The sequence below is a fragment of the Brassica oleracea genome, chromosome C1, assembly GCF_000695525.1.
Source record: "Brassica oleracea var. oleracea cultivar TO1000 chromosome C1, BOL, whole genome shotgun sequence".
NCBI lineage: Eukaryota > Viridiplantae > Streptophyta > Magnoliopsida > Brassicales > Brassicaceae > Brassica > Brassica oleracea.
Genome location: NC_027748.1, coordinates 43,558,552 through 43,573,831, shown reverse-complemented (window position 1 = coordinate 43,573,831; position 15,280 = coordinate 43,558,552). Strand labels below are relative to the sequence as shown.

The 15,280-nt window shown below is 34.0% G+C and overlaps 3 protein-coding genes across 3 annotated transcripts; 1 reads left to right on the top strand and 2 right to left on the bottom strand.

Annotated features, from left to right (window-relative positions):
* Positions 1-7: 7 nt before the first annotated feature.
* On the bottom strand, positions 8-2,972 carry LOC106342502. The gene is made up of 4 exons (XM_013781496.1): positions 2,037-2,972; positions 1,527-1,874; positions 479-708; positions 8-396 (listed from the first exon to the last, which is right to left on the bottom strand). Exons 1-4 carry the CDS (start codon positions 2,905-2,907, stop codon positions 118-120), a joined length of 1,728 nt encoding a protein of 575 aa, XP_013636950.1. The 5' UTR covers positions 2,908-2,972; the 3' UTR covers positions 8-117.
* Positions 2,973-4,306: 1,334 nt separating this feature from the next.
* On the bottom strand, positions 4,307-7,187 carry LOC106344246 (polypyrimidine tract-binding protein homolog 1-like). Its single transcript, XM_013783657.1, has 10 exons — positions 6,862-7,187; positions 6,537-6,746; positions 6,029-6,091; positions 5,862-5,935; positions 5,682-5,777; positions 5,512-5,569; positions 5,300-5,404; positions 5,137-5,218; positions 4,869-4,981; positions 4,307-4,702 (listed from the first exon to the last, which is right to left on the bottom strand). The coding sequence occupies exons 1-10, from the start codon at positions 7,033-7,035 to the stop codon at positions 4,490-4,492; spliced, it is 1,188 nt and encodes a 395-aa protein (XP_013639111.1). The 5' UTR covers positions 7,036-7,187; the 3' UTR covers positions 4,307-4,489.
* A 4,834-nt stretch (positions 7,188-12,021) lies between these two features.
* On the top strand, positions 12,022-13,655 carry LOC106342587 (transcription factor MYB34-like). The gene is made up of 4 exons (XM_013781564.1): positions 12,022-12,330; positions 12,399-12,528; positions 12,670-13,013; positions 13,095-13,655. Exons 1-4 carry the CDS (start codon positions 12,198-12,200, stop codon positions 13,496-13,498), a joined length of 1,011 nt encoding a protein of 336 aa, XP_013637018.1. The 5' UTR covers positions 12,022-12,197; the 3' UTR covers positions 13,499-13,655.
* Positions 13,656-15,280: the final 1,625 nt, after the last annotated feature.

Below are 15,280 nucleotides of genomic sequence, written 5' to 3'. Positions count from 1 at the left end.
GGTAAAGGGTCAGCTTCTGTATAAATCTCTCTTGCGCTCTCTCTAAGGTAACACTAAAGTGATAGACTTGGCAAAATGGAACAATGGTTACAAGTGAAAAAACAGTAGTTTATAATATTAAGATGGGAATAAAATAGGTGAGGAAGTTCTAGAGAATTTGCCACCATTGAAATCAATGTTGTTGAGCTTGTCTTCACACCATTTGAGGTGAGAAGATGAGACTAAAGACATTTGTAAAACTCTAGACACAAGCTTTAACTCTATCTTTAGAAATGTTAGTAACATTGAGTTTTCATCTTTCTCAATCTCATCTTCTTTCATGTAAGGAGATTTATTCTTCTTCTTGAACCAAGTCTTCTTCTTGTTCCCTTGTGCCTCCTTCAACGATTGTTCCTTCTTCATAAATCCAGATGTTTTAACATGTTTAGTAAAAAAAGTAAAAATTTTGGAAAAGTGAATTTTTTAAAAAGATTTTTACCTTTTGGAGTAAATTTTTAAGGTTAAGGAAAAGCATAATGTCTCTAGGATCTTCCACTTCCATAAGAGGAGAGTTGACGAATGAGATTTTAAGTCTTTCCCAAACCAAAGGTCTATTGGTGTCTGCTTTCACAAAGTCATAGAAGACTGTAATGCATCTCTCTATTGCTTTCAGCACTTGTTTCTCATTACTCTCTCTTCCACCTTCCTGTGGTCCCTTCCTTTTATATCCTTAAAATGACGACAACAAAAAATTGACCAAAAAGCTAGATAAGTTAGTTAAAATAAACTTGGAAATTTATATATGAAAAAATCTAGGATGTAATGTGAAATTATAAGACAAACTCAAAATGAATCGAACAAATTAATCATTGACATTTCTTGGAATCATGGACGCACATTTTTCTTGGTTAACATATAGAGTTGACAATTCTTCAAGATTTTAGTTGAATAAGACACGTTAAAATAGATAAGGTCGTGTGTTCTTGTTGTGAGTTGTGTGACTTATCTACCAACTTACGTCAAAGGATTATGTCGACACATTACCTGTTAGAACCGAAGTTTGACTATCACAAATGCAAATTACAATTCCATATTGTATGATATTTAATTTATTTGCAAGTATATTTTAAAACTAATTGATAGATTCGTCGCATCTAAAATGAAAGCTGCTTGAAATTTTAAAACCTTTCTTAAGGAGCTTTTAGTCATTACTCTTTGATTGTCATGGAACCTGTTTTTTTTTTTTTTTTGTCAACGTCATGGAACCTGTTAAAAACTTATATTTGACCGCAACTTATATATTATGTAGGAAAAAGGAGAATAAATGAATAATCAAATAATAATATTACTAACAAAAATGAGATTATGGTTCCTATGATTCCAACCAACGTAATTAAAAACTATATAGTATGGACTCTCAATTCATACACGATGTAACCCACCAAGAAAAGTAATACATAAATATATAAGTTTATAGAAAATTCTTAGTATTATTAATAGGGATATGATGTGAATGTTTATGATAAATAAATAAATCAATCAGTTACCTGAAAGTCTTGGGACTTGAAAGAAGCTCATGAGCTCAAACCTTCTTTGAACAAATCTCAATACCCTTTTCCCTTCACACCTTTCATCTTCCAAAAATCTCTCTAATAAAACCTGAAACTTCTGAAATTCTTTAGAGATATTATCTTCATATGACCCGCCTTTCGAATCAGAGGCTTTCATTCTATCTCTCACTATTAAGTACTGATGCTGGAGAGCTTCCCATGATAAACATGATTGAGCAACATAAACTAGCTCAAGATCCTTCTCTATGCTTTGTTTTAGCCTCTTCTCTGCTGTTATTCCCCATAAGCTCAAAGTACTTGCCTTTTCTTGGTTCATCATCACACCTAGGAATGATAATAATGGATTTTAACATCAATGACATTATGATATGATATAAACTGTAACTTGTAATAAAATGACATGGTAACTTGTAATAAAATGACACGCGTATACTAAGTGTAGATTACGGTCCCTAACCAATAAATGGAATAAAATAAAAGACTTACTTAGTCCATATGTTCTATCGCGGCTTAGGATGTCATACCATCTCATTCTTTGGCAGTATGTATTGCATACTTCATTGGTGTCATCATCTTCATCTCGATGAGTTGGATTCTCTATTACAATCGATTCTTGTAGTACTGAATCCAAGCTTGATATAGAAAAAGGAGAGGGTTGATCTCCATCGCTATTGAGTGAATTTATATCATCACTAGCTTCTAGAGAAGATAGATAGTTCCCAACGTTTGAGGTAACAATATCTTCTTCTTCTTCTTCTTCTTCTTCTTCTTCTTCTTCTTCATCTTGATCCATTGGCATGGTCTGAAGTTCAAACTCAAGATTATTCTCCACGTTCACAACGTCAACAAAGTCAATAGTATCTTCTTCCTCCTCGCTTTCCTTAGCATCAAGAAAATGAACAGCACCATCTTCTTGATCAAGTTGACTGCAAAAATCTTCATCTTCAAGAATCTTGCCTTCTTGGAGAACTAGAAGAACTTTTAATTGACTATCAACTTGATGTTTAAACGAAAAGCTAAAGGAAGGAACAGGATTATGAATTCTCCTAGAAAGTTCCAAATTAACAAGGGTGTCTTGCCTAGACGCAACATTATAAGTAACCTCCCTTCTACTCATAATAACTCGTAGAAAACTATTAAATAGCTTTGAGAACGTGACCAAGAACGATAAAAAGGAGCTGTAAGACGCTTGAAAGTATGGGACAAGCCATAAAAGGAAGACAGAGAGCCATAGAAGAAGTTGACAAAGAAAGAGAACAAGAGGGTGCATGTATAATCTCATGTAGGACCATTTCAAGAAACCATCCTGAATCACAATGGATTCTATGATTAGCCAACATGATGAAAGTAAAGCCATCAAAGAGGGAGGGGAGAGAGAAAGAGAGGCACTCAAGAGAGTGTATTTATAAATAAGAAAAAGAAGGAAGATGACAATGAAGAAGCTACCTAGAAAGTGCCTTGTTGGAATTTTTTGCCTCAGACTAGTTATTAATAAATAAAGTTGTTCAAAGGTCAAGTCATCTCGAGTGTTTCTTCCTTATTGATGCAGTTTTTGGTTATAAACATGTTGGAAAAATATGGAGATTTTAATTAAACTAAAACCAATTTGAAACAAAATAAATGTTGGATTATCTTCTATATATTAAAAGAAAAGCATTACAACATTTTAATTATGACACATGTCATCACTAAAATACTTCTTAAAGTCTCTAGAAAAATATGTTGGTCTACTAAACATATATTAACATATATTATATATTTTTCATTAACCATGACATAAATTAACAATCTACAATTATTATTTTTCCTTAAATAAAAGGTACGAAATTACCAAAAATGAATAAAATATTTATTTGACAATTAATAATTTTAATAATAAATATTTGACAACAATTTACATATCTTCAATTATTTTTAATGTTATATTATTAAAATAAATTAAATAATCATATTAACCATATAATAAAAATTATATTTTTCACACATGTTATATTTTAAAATTTTTTAAAAACTACTATAAATAACAAAAATTGTTAAAAGTCTCGCATTAAAAATTTTATGATCTATAGTTTAAAATTTTTATTATAATAAAATAAAAATGCTTATAAAACTATATGAGTAAAAATCACATTTAATAAATGTTCATATTAATATATACTTCATCTGTTCCTAAAAGATCCATATTCTAGTTTTTTCACACATTTTAATAAAACACATTAAATTCGCATGATTTTTTGTGTTTATCTTCTTTCCACAATTTTAAGCCAATAAAAATTCAATTAGTGCAATTAAAATTTTTGAAGTTTGCAATTAGTTAATAAAACATGCATCGAAAATTAAAAAAATGAATCTTTTAAACAAAATTTTTCTCTAGAATATGTATCTTTAATGAACGGAGGGAGTATATACGGAGGGAGTATATAAGACTTATGAATGATAATTATGGTTGAACAGTTAAAGATTCGTATTCAAGAGTTATTAGAATATGCATTTTAATCACCTGGTTGTTAACTAAAAGTCTAAAACCTATGCGTCTGGCTATAACTGTATTTTCAAAATTACAAGAGCCAAGTTAAACCCCTAGGCCATAGTATCAACGGTCTAGTAACTCTTTTATCAATCATTGACCATAGAAGTCAGCAATACGTAGGGATACCAAAAGTCACTAAAGTGTAAGTCTGCAGATCTTCAAACAAATCCAGGAATGAAACAGTTTAAAGTACGAGAAAAAGAAGCTCTAACACTTCGGAAGCTCCATAACAAAGTCAAATAGAAACAAATACACAATGTTTATAAATTATACTACTATAATATTATTGGTTTTCCCATGTTTATTTAACCAAATAAAAGAACAACACACTTTTACCTGAAACCTATAACATGGAAACTAGTCTTCAACATAATCCGAAATTTATATAAAGTAGAAAACAGTACATGGATCAACCATAATAAGGAGGATGACCAGAAGAAGGTGAAGCTCCTGTGGGATCAGCTGGTGGGTACATATACGAACTTCCCATGTATTGAGTCTGCACCTGCCCATTGGGCCAACCATCTGTTGGCCCACTAGCTGCAGCCACTCCTGGAACCTTTTGGCCCACCAGTTGGCTTAGATCAGGCAGTGTGTAGTCTCTGCTTTTGTCGCTAAATGCCTGAAGAAAGAAGACGAAAATCATTAGTTGAATCAACTAGAATGTCGAATTCAGATTTCACTCAATTGTTGATGAGAAAAAAGCATGCGGTTCTTGCAGAAATCACTTCTTATTCTCTTTAACTGCACTTTTTGTTTGGGTACATAAAGCAACTGATCTTATGTACCTTTACATTGAGATCAGTATGCCGAGAGTAAGTTAGTCGAAGCTTACAGTAGCCTCCGTCATATATGCAGTGTCCCTCCAGTGCTTCTTTCGCCATCGTCGCCGTTGAAATGTCTACAGAAGAATCAATAAAACGGAACATGAAGCAAACGATGACTATATTCAAATTCTTAGGCTCTTCTCTTTGCATACACATAAGAAGATTCACCATATAACCAAAAGAAGTATAGTAGAATCATATATGTATTCAGATTATCAAGGTCATGTACCAGAGTATTGAATTAAGGCTTGCGTTGAACCATTTTTCTCAAATATTGCAATCTTCTGCACAGTTCCATAAGCGGAAAACACCTATGAGAAGCAAAGGAATAGTTAATTTTGAGATATGAAAGCATGATGAGATGAAGAAACAGGCATATTGTTGTTCCTCACCGTGTGAAGAACATCCACGGTGACAGCGTACTGCATATTCTCAATCAAAGCAAGCAGGACGTTGCTCTGAGTTTCAACCCTCTTTCCATCAGCACCCAAAGCAGGCTGAACGCAGTGATGGACAAAGACGATCAGTAACGTAATACAAACGCATTCAGTGTAAGAATAATATAAGCTGTTGGAGATAAGATTAGATCAAAGGAAAAATATACCTGCATAGAACCGTCCATAGCGGTTTGATTCACCGGAAGGTATGGATTTGTGTAGTCCCTGAGTGCGTAAGAGAATTAAACACATGAAGTAACTATTCAACCATAAGGCTTCCAACAGTAAGAGCAGTATAACAATGGAGAGGCACATTTGCGAGGACTCAAAACTCTACCTGCTGCGGTGGGACTGAAATTTGATATTTAGATCAGTGTGGGCTGAGTAAGACATTCGCAAATTGCATGAGCCTACATGTTCTGGAAGCAGATATCTGAATTTACCAAAAGAAAAGGAAGAAACCATCAACAGAGCTTTATCTTATGGTCAAAAGCATGAATGAAGGATTTGAGCATACTTGGGTATACTTCTACCATCCAGCGCAGTCCTTGCCGCTAAGGCAGTGTCCACATCAGTAAACTGAACAAGTGCCTGAGCAGGTTATGACGGCAGACGATGAGTTTAAACATCATTAGATTTTATGAAAAAGGCAAGACCTTGAAAACAAAACTCGATATCTCTAACCTGGAAACCAGCAGCTTTCTCAAAAGTGGCAATTTTGTGCACGAAGCCATAAGCAGAAAACACCTGAAACAAAAGTTTGGACTAGATATGAGTCATGTCCATATAATACAGTGGAGTAAATTGATAATAACTAAGGGAAGCAAATCAATCGAAATAAACTCAAATTAGGAGACTAAAAAAGAGAATGACTAGATAAGTGCAGAGTGACACCTGTCCATGAGAATGACGAACATGAAACTATTTTCCAAACTCTCTCCAGAAAGATTATAATAAAGAGGCATCAACATCTGTGATTCGAGCATTTTCATTAACGTCAGATATACTGTAATTTACAATAGTATGTGACATACTGTATGTCTAACAATAACTGGAAAAAAATACACTCAAAAGAAGTTTGCCTAATAACAACAAGTTGAAATATTTTCATAGATTAGAATCTACTCGAAGAAACGAAAAAAATCACTATAACAAGAAACAATAGTGGAAGGTAAGCTGAATATTCACATACCAGATGGATGACATCGATGCAGACATGGTGAGATTGGACTCCTTCAAAGGTGACCAAGAGGACATTGCCAGGGACCTCTCCAGGACTCTGATTGTTGACAATCTCATGGCGATTAGAGTACTGAATATAAACAGTCTTCCCTCGAATCTGAGCCGGCTCTGAAGACGAAGCATAGTAAGAAACCATTGATATTGCCTGATTCACGTCACCCTGCGAATATGAATCAAAGTATACAGTTTCATCTTCAAAACAACAATACCAAAACAACAACGAGATACCAAAAAAAGAAACAATCTGATGATCCAAGAGAATAAAAAGTTGTTACGAATTCGACAAAGGCTTGGTTGCGATTGGCGCCGACATTGGTCTTCGTATTGACGATCTTGCTGAATCGTTTGCATAGGTCGATGAGCTCCTCTTCCACGCATTCCCACGGCAGATTCCTCAGGTGCACCACCTTCGACGGCGTCTGCGTATACCTGAACTGTGAGCTCGCCATCTCTCCGCTAAAAAGGCGCGGCCGCCCTTTATAATTACAACAATTAGTCGGAGATGATCCCTACGCACAAAGCAAGGCCGACGCTCAAAGGATTCTCTCTATCTCTGATCGGAACTCTGTACTAGGCCTCGGCGTTCGGGTTCGGATCGGTTTTTTCGGATTTCGGTTCTATTTTGTATCATCCCCTATGTCTCATTCTAGTAAATTTACAAGTACGGATGAGATTCGGATATAACAACTTCGGTTTCGGATCGGTTCAGATATATCCAAAGTAGCCATATAACATTCGGATTCGGATTGTATCGGATCGGCTCGGATATATCCATAGTAAAATCTAAAATTCAAAAGTAAAACATAAAAAATATATACTTCTTTGTATATAATGGAGTATTTAAAGTATTTATTTAAATTTTAAATACTTATTGTTAGATATCATATCCAATGTATGTTTCAAATATTTATATTTTATATTAATTTACGCATTCGGATCAGTTTTTTCGGATATTTTTTCGAGTTTTTTGGTTTTTCGGGTTTTCGGATTATCCGTTCGGGTTCGGTTAATAACACTTCGGGTTCAGATATATTTTATAACACCCTACAATATTCATTGAGGTATTTTTTACATTTTGGATCGGGTACGGATCGGGTTTTTCGGTTCGGTTCGGATTTCGGGTTACGGATTTTATGTCCAGCCCTACTCTGTACAGCTAAAATCTTTGCACAAATTGCAAATGAGTCCCCTAAATTGAATTACTTGACGATTTATGCTTCCCGATAGATACCATGCAATTGCGTCTATAAGCCCATTTAATCTGTTCATTAGCCTTTACTAAGGCCCAATAGTCCAATACATTTTCACGTAACGTTTAAAAAGTTATCTGTCGGCCGTCGTTGTGTTCAGACAAGCAAAAAAATCAGACCGAACCGAATCGAACCGAATCAAATTGCACCGAAAAACCAATGTGTCTTTGTTATTATTTGAATTAAACATTTTTATACTAAATCCTAACACTAAAGTCAGTATTAACTTTATTGACATTGTTTTTTTTTTAATTTTCTATTTACTTTAGTTAACTTTGGTTTGATTGTGTTCTTATAAATTTTTTTGTGGTTTTTTAGGATTTTTGTTTCAGTTATATATTAGATTTAATTATATAATTTATTTTTTCATAGTCACCAACATGATGATTTCATGACCGTGTTTTAAAACATGATTTTTCTTAAAAGAATTAAATTAAGGGAATCCGATTAAACTGAACTGAAACACAAACCATGCCGAATACAAATCAGACTGAAACTTATGGTTTACTTCAGTTTAAAAAATTCTAGAATAAATTAACCAAACCGAACCGAATCCAAACCGAACCTACAAAATAATCGAAGTGTCCACCCCTAGTTGTGTTTGTTTGGTTCTTTCTACTTATTTGGTTGATTTGACTGACTATCAGTTAGATATGTATTATTTCTTTTGAAAACTGGCATTCAATTGGTTACTCTGACTATCAGTTGGTTATGTTTTATTGTTGAAGATTAGAGCATCACTAAATGTGAACTTGGAATAAATTAAACTCCTATAAGATATAGCATGATCATGACTTCTTTTTACAATGTTTGCTTATGCTTACCATTAGAAACAATGATAATATTCTGTCCAACATTATCCTTCAATGAATAAGTGATTAAGTGTTTACATAATCGTGCAAACTTTTGACATTCATGGAGTTTTTTCATGTGTGAGGTGGTCACAACTATCACGACCTTGTTTGTCTATGTTTTCAGTAGTGTCATGCATTGGTGGAGTATACGTACTGATCTTGTTCATCACCTTCGTCAAATGGGAAATTTCTTTTGTTGGTTTTTAATTTTTCTTTTGTTGTGATCTTCTTAATGGATTTGCTTGCCTTGTCCAATATAATTTTGATCAATTTCTTTTAAATTATGTGACCTCTTTGGAGAAATTCCAAATCAACCCTCAAAAAGCAAAACACAACGCAGAAAATTGGAACTTGAAAGCTAACGAATTTGAGCTGTTTATTGGCCCTACATGAACTAACTGTCAGTTAAGTCTCACATCCTTAGTCTTGTATTGGTCCAGAGGGTCTGAAAATTCACTAATGTTTTGTGAAGGTACTCATCCATTAATTTTGGTTTAATTGTATTATTAACTTAGTCTTTTAGTACTGTACTTAGTTTGTTGCACTCTTTTTCTAATCTGCATGGCTTATTTCTTGCCATAACTTCTCTCAACTAAGTGATCCATATGCTTGGCTTGGCCTACTGTGGTTAATATGAAATTTGTATGTTCGGTTCCTTCCTTTTTGTTTACTTTTAGTTTGGATGATTATAGGGTAATGTCTTGCTGAAGATAATAATGAAAGGTTGGTTTAGCTGAGAATCACCAAGTTTGAGTTGGAAAATGATAACAGTATGTGGCTTTTCATGTGTGTGACTTCTTGTTCTCCTACTGAATTTTCATATGTGTGAGTTCTTGTTCTTTTCGATAGAACGAGCTAATGCAAAAGACTTGGACCATTGATATGAAAATTTAAGAAATAACCATGGTACTCAGCTGGTCCGTAACTGATGATGAAAAAAAGCAAACGGTTCACAGTTGACTTTAAAAGCGTTTTCCCCTCTTCTTGGCTCATTGGTTCTTACTTCTCTCACTTTTTGCTTGGGAGGTTCAGCTACGTGGATGGATGTGATCTTCACAAGTGGCATAATCATCATCATCTATGAACCTTAGCTTAGTGAGTACTGTTTGGACCATAATGAGTAGAAGCTGAAATCAGCAAGACATTTAAAGGAGGTGGCCCATTGTCCTTTACATCTTTTGCAGCCAATGTGATATTTTTCGAATTCTTGTGTTATTAATACTAATACTAGATTTTGATCCGCGCTTTCAAAGCGCGGGTTTATTTTTGTTTTTTTTTTCAATTAAAGCGCGGGTTTATTTCTGTTTTTTTTTTCAATTGACAAATATTTAGTAAATGTCACATTTTCATATATTTGTGTTTTATTTTATAAAAGACTTAAAAATTTTATCTTTATTTATCGTATTTCATTTTAAATGACTATTTATGTTAAAAAAATTAAACTTTATTTTTTTAATGAATTAAGTTGGTATAACTCTGATAAATTAATTTTATTATGGGGTTAATATTTTAATTAAAAAATTATATACTTTTAATAAAGATTTATACTTTTCAATAAAAAAATTCAATTATTTTTATGAATGCTTAAATTATATTAAGAAAAGAAAAAAATAATAATTAAGAATAGTTGAAAAAAAATTATTTGAACTTGGACTCAATGGTCCAAAGAAAAAAAAAAAGGTGGGAATTGAATCTGATTTTTTAATAGGCCCACATGGCCCAAGAGAGATTTGATTTGGGCTGGATCCAAAAATAATGACCCAATATAGATTTGTTATTAATATTACTTAATTGCCCTTAATAAAACATGCAATGATAGTGAAGGAAACATGCCCATAAGGTAATTATGACAATAGGATCCTGCTTTAATAGTATAGATTGGTAGAATTATTTGGGCCTATGATTGTCTTATGGTTTCTCTTTGAGTCGATGAAGATACTATCTTCTCGCCCTACAAGCTAGGAGCCCACCTCAATAAATCCCTTATCTTGTTGATGCCATGGAACACACTAGGATACGATATTTCTCTATTTGGTCTAGTAAAATCTATTTAATGTCACCGTCACTGCCATTAATCGTCTACCTTTCTTGGCAGCCAAAGTTTACCTTTGTCGACAACATTTGATCACTTGTAAACTAACCAGTCCATGCATGATAAAGAAAAAAAACAACCGTTTTGGTAAAACGTTGCATGATGAACAGTTGAGAAACAAGGCATAGATTCTGAGTTGATCAGTTTCCTCAGCTAGGTTTATGATAAATGTTGTTGCAGAGATCATATATAATCATTTTTTTCTTGTAGCTTTTGTGATATGCTACTGGTTTAACGGTGAAAATTAAATGGTAAATGCTGGTTTTTTACCTCACCCAGTTAGGTATTTGGTGGTGAAAAGTATCTGGATGCTTTTGATCATTCATTGTCTTAATTTGTTTATCTTTGTGATAAAATGGATCTTTTTGATGACTTGACACCAAGAACAGTGTACCAGCTAGTGGGACTTTCATTAAATGATGAAGGAATCACACAAGGAAAAGTTGTTTATCTCCTTTCTTCTTGCTCCCCACCACAAAAATGCTTTCTCTGTTTATTAACAAGGTTAAAAATCTCTTCAAAAGTTACTGTGGCCTGCATGCTTAAGCAGTAAATTTTCAAATATATTGGTGTTTGCCGCGGTTATAGCCTTCTGAATAAAGAAGAAGTCTATGTTAGTGCCATGTTAGACAACCAACTAATAACTTGCAACTACTATTATAGTATTATTAGAGTCTACAGATCGTAACAAAAAAATTTGCTCTAAGTTACTCCAAATCTCATCAATTCTCTCTGTCTGATTTGCTTTTCCAATTATAGTGCCAGCTTCCTCTTCTTCACCGCCATTTAACAGCATTTACTGTTGTGGAGTCCCTAGTAAAAGCTAGCAAAAATGTGAAAGAAAGAAATCAACAAACACGTTTTTGATAAAAGGAGTGTAACTAATTACGGTAACTAGTTATAGCTAAGAGAGAGAGAGAGAGAACAATGATTACTTTGTAGCTTTCAAGAAACCATACTTTATTAGGATACCAGTAATAAGAAACCTAGAGCATCTATGGATAGATGAAAACTTACTCCAGGTTCTGAAAATTAACCATTTACTTTGTGCAATAAGATGGCTAATCTTTGGGTGCTCTGTTGAATCGTTAAAAGGAAAATTAAGTGTTAGAACCACAAGGGTAATAACTCATCTCGGCCCCATCTAATTGAATGCCAATCCATGTCAAAGACCGTGGGAAAGAGGCTCTTACAGAACCTAAATAGAGAGACATCTTCTGTTGTGTCTCTCCCTCTATAAATCAAGACTCAAGCCAAGAGAGCAGCTTTTGTGGACTATCATCATCATCATCTAATGACTACTACTACCACCTCATACACTACATTACACCATAAATCACGTTGAAGATATTTTATAAGATAACAAAAAGAAGAAGCCTTCTCTCTTCTCTTCAGTAGCTTTAGCATAATTTGTAATGGGAAGATCGCCGTGCTGTGATAAGGCTGGGCTAAAGAAAGGGCCATGGACACCAGAAGAGGATCAGAAACTTTTAGCTTACATTGAAGAACATGGCCATGGAAGCTGGCGCTCTTTGCCTGAGAAAGCTGGTAACTAACTTCCACTTTTCTACCTCTATTCAAACCTTCTTCTCTTATTTATTCCAAACTCCATGTAGGTCTCCAAAGATGTGGAAAGAGTTGCAGACTGAGATGGACTAATTACCTAAGACCTGACATCAAGAGAGGCAAATTCACTGTTCAAGAAGAACAAACCATCATTCAACTCCACGCTCTCCTCGGAAACAGGTGAGACTCAAATCACAAATTCTCTTAAAGGATCATCAAATTGTATTTATCTCTGTTCCTTTTGGTATAATCTTAACATTTTATCAAAAAAAAAAAAAAATTGTACTTATCTCTGTTGTGTTTGTGTCATGATTGTCATAGATGGTCAGCGATTGCAACTCATTTAGCAAAAAGGACAGACAACGAGATCAAAAACTACTGGAACACACACTTGAAGAAACGTCTGGTTAAAATGGGGATAGATCCAGTGACTCACAAGCACAAAAACGAGACTCTAATGTCTTCCACAGGTCAGTCCAAAAGCGCAGCAGCCACGCTTAGCCACATGGCTCAATGGGAGAGTGCTCGACTCGAAGCTGAAGCAAGGCTAGCTAGAGAATCAAAGCTTCTCCATTTACAGCACTACCAAAACAACAAAGCAGCAGCTCCTAATCATTGCTTGTCTCACAAGGCATCATCAACAAATTGGACAAAACCAAACCAAGGTAAGAAGAGATATTGTTGTGATCTTGAAAACTAAATATTTCTTTGATAGTTTATATATACAATGATGAATGTTCCGACAGGAAACGGAGAACAACAGCTTGAATCACCGACGTCGACGGTGACATTCTCCGAGAATCACCATCTGATGATCATGCCTTCGCGAGAGAATAACAGCGTTCCGAACGTGACTGAGTTCGCCTTGTCTTCTTCCACCTCCTCCGATGTCAAAGATTCCGACCACGACTGGATGAGGCAGATCAACTGTCCGACAGAAGGAGTCGAAGAAGGATTCACCAGCCTCCTTCTGCTCGGTGATTCAGGTGATCGGAGTCTCTCCACCGGTAAAAAAGACGAGGAGACCGTTGCAGGCGCGGTCGAGGTCAATGAGAGTGACTACAGCTACTATGAGGACAACAAGAACTACTGGAATAGCATTCTCAACTTGGTTGATTCCACGCCGTCCGATTCATCAACCATGTTCTGATCTAATGGTCCACTTTGATTGTTATGTCGATAGCTTTCCAATACTTTAATTTATTTTTCTTTACTTTATTTACGTAAAGGGTATTGGAATGAAACTTCATGAAAATGACCATTTTTACAACAACAACAACAAATTTTCATATTCCAATGTTTTGATATTTGCATGGTAGCAAATCCATTTACAATACAATGCTTTTACGTTGAATACGTCTTCAGATTTTCTTTTTAACTTTGAAACTAGTTTTCAATACTTTAATATCCATGTAAATTATATGAAGCAATGAGATATGAACCATGTTTAATACTTTTACGGTTTTACCTCATCTTTGTTGATCATCATTCTGAAATTTGTATGTAAAGAGATGTAGAGGGTGTACTTAAAAATCAACACGTTGACATGTCTGAGTCAAAAGAAACAAAATTTAATGCTTGGTAGTTTCATGTCATTTTCTTTATAATAAATAGATTCAATTAAACTAAAATTTACATAAGAAACTGAACAAAGGTAAATTCATCGTTTTTTAAATACAAAAATGCACTCTTCTTGGATCTTAATTTGTAGATTTTGTTATATTAAGCTAAGTTTGGATACATTTTTTTGGAGTGTAGAAGAAAAAAGTGGGCGTAATACGACTCTCAATATGGGCTTAAAACAGTTAAATCCGTTCGTGAAGAAAAAGGCCTCCACCTTTTACGTTAAACAAAATAGTAGGCTGAATGGGAGGGACCAAATATGACCATAGGTTTGTGGTAAGAAAGCTTAACGTTCCGAATCCTCAAGGCCTTGGTTCGAATATTGGTCATCACCATCGTCTTGATCTAACAGTCTTACGCTCTCTTACAACATGAAAGGCATTCTCAAATGCCTTTTTTTCATATGAATGGCTTATTGGGTTATGGTGTCTTTTTTATTTTAATCAATTTGAGAAAAGCTCTGTTTTGTTCTTCTTATGAAGTCATGCCCTATTCTTCAACTCTGGTCTGGGCGGAGATTGATTCGCCATCGATAATACTGAGTCTGTAACATAATTTCTCTAATAGTTTTTGCTTTTTAAAAAAAAAAAAAAAAGCAAACATGCATTTGATTACACTATAACAACAATATTGAGTCATTTCATAAATATATGCAAGCTAAACTTTTGAAAAAAATTAAAAACCCAACTTAGATAAGGTAATTTAAGCTGAGCCATATTTGTATTGATCTAATTAATTTTTTTAAAATATCTGTTCAAATGGTCCAACTAATCCAAATCCTTTTTTTTTACATGGAGAAGACCGTTTGTATTATGAAAAAAAAATAGAAAAGGAAATTTAAAACATCCCGATCTCCATCTTTCTCTGTGAGAAAGGCGATTACAATGGGGACAATCAGATTATGCCGAAATAAATGAAAAAAATATTTTGTTGATTCTGTTTTAACGTTAAAAGTCCATAATATAGGATAGACTAAGATTTTGTTAGTGTTAATTTGAATTTTGGGTGCCATCATATATTCAGTTTTCTTTAAATACTTAGTGGTTATGATTTGAAAAAGGAAATGATAAGATCTCGTGCTTGTTCTATGAGTGTAGGCGTAAAAAGGAAACAATTTTGTGCTTATCTACTTTATAATAGGCGTAAATGTTATTAGTTATAGGAAAATTATAAGAGCAAATCTCCAAAATAGCACATTTCTAAGTTTATGTCACAAAAATAGCTCTCAAAAACTAAAATGACCAAAATAGCAATTTATATTTTGAAAAAAATAATTTTTTTTTATTTTTCAAAATTTGAAATCTTATCC

Coding starts and splice junctions, on each gene's coding strand:
- LOC106342502 (XM_013781496.1), bottom strand. CDS start 2,907: ATGGCTTTACTTTCATCATGTTGGCTAATCATAGAATCCATTGTGATT. Junction 709..1,526: donor TCAAGTCCCAAGACTTTCAG/GTAACTGATTGA, acceptor CGTCATTTTAAG/GATATAAAAGGAAGGGACCA. Junction 397..478: donor TTAAAAATTTACTCCAAAAG/GTAAAAATCTTT, acceptor GGATTTATGAAG/AAGGAACAATCGTTGAAGGA.
- LOC106344246 (XM_013783657.1), bottom strand. CDS start 7,035: ATGGCGAGCTCACAGTTCAGGTATACGCAGACGCCGTCGAAGGTGGTG. Junction 6,747..6,861: donor ACCAAGCCTTTGTCGAATTC/GTAACAACTTTT, acceptor TCATATTCGCAG/GGTGACGTGAATCAGGCAAT. Junction 5,405..5,511: donor CTATGGACGGTTCTATGCAG/GTATATTTTTCC, acceptor CACTGCGTTCAG/CCTGCTTTGGGTGCTGATGG.
- LOC106342587 (XM_013781564.1), top strand. CDS start 12,198: ATGGGAAGATCGCCGTGCTGTGATAAGGCTGGGCTAAAGAAAGGGCCA. Junction 12,529..12,669: donor CACGCTCTCCTCGGAAACAG/GTGAGACTCAAA, acceptor TGATTGTCATAG/ATGGTCAGCGATTGCAACTC. Junction 13,014..13,094: donor TTGGACAAAACCAAACCAAG/GTAAGAAGAGAT, acceptor ATGTTCCGACAG/GAAACGGAGAACAACAGCTT.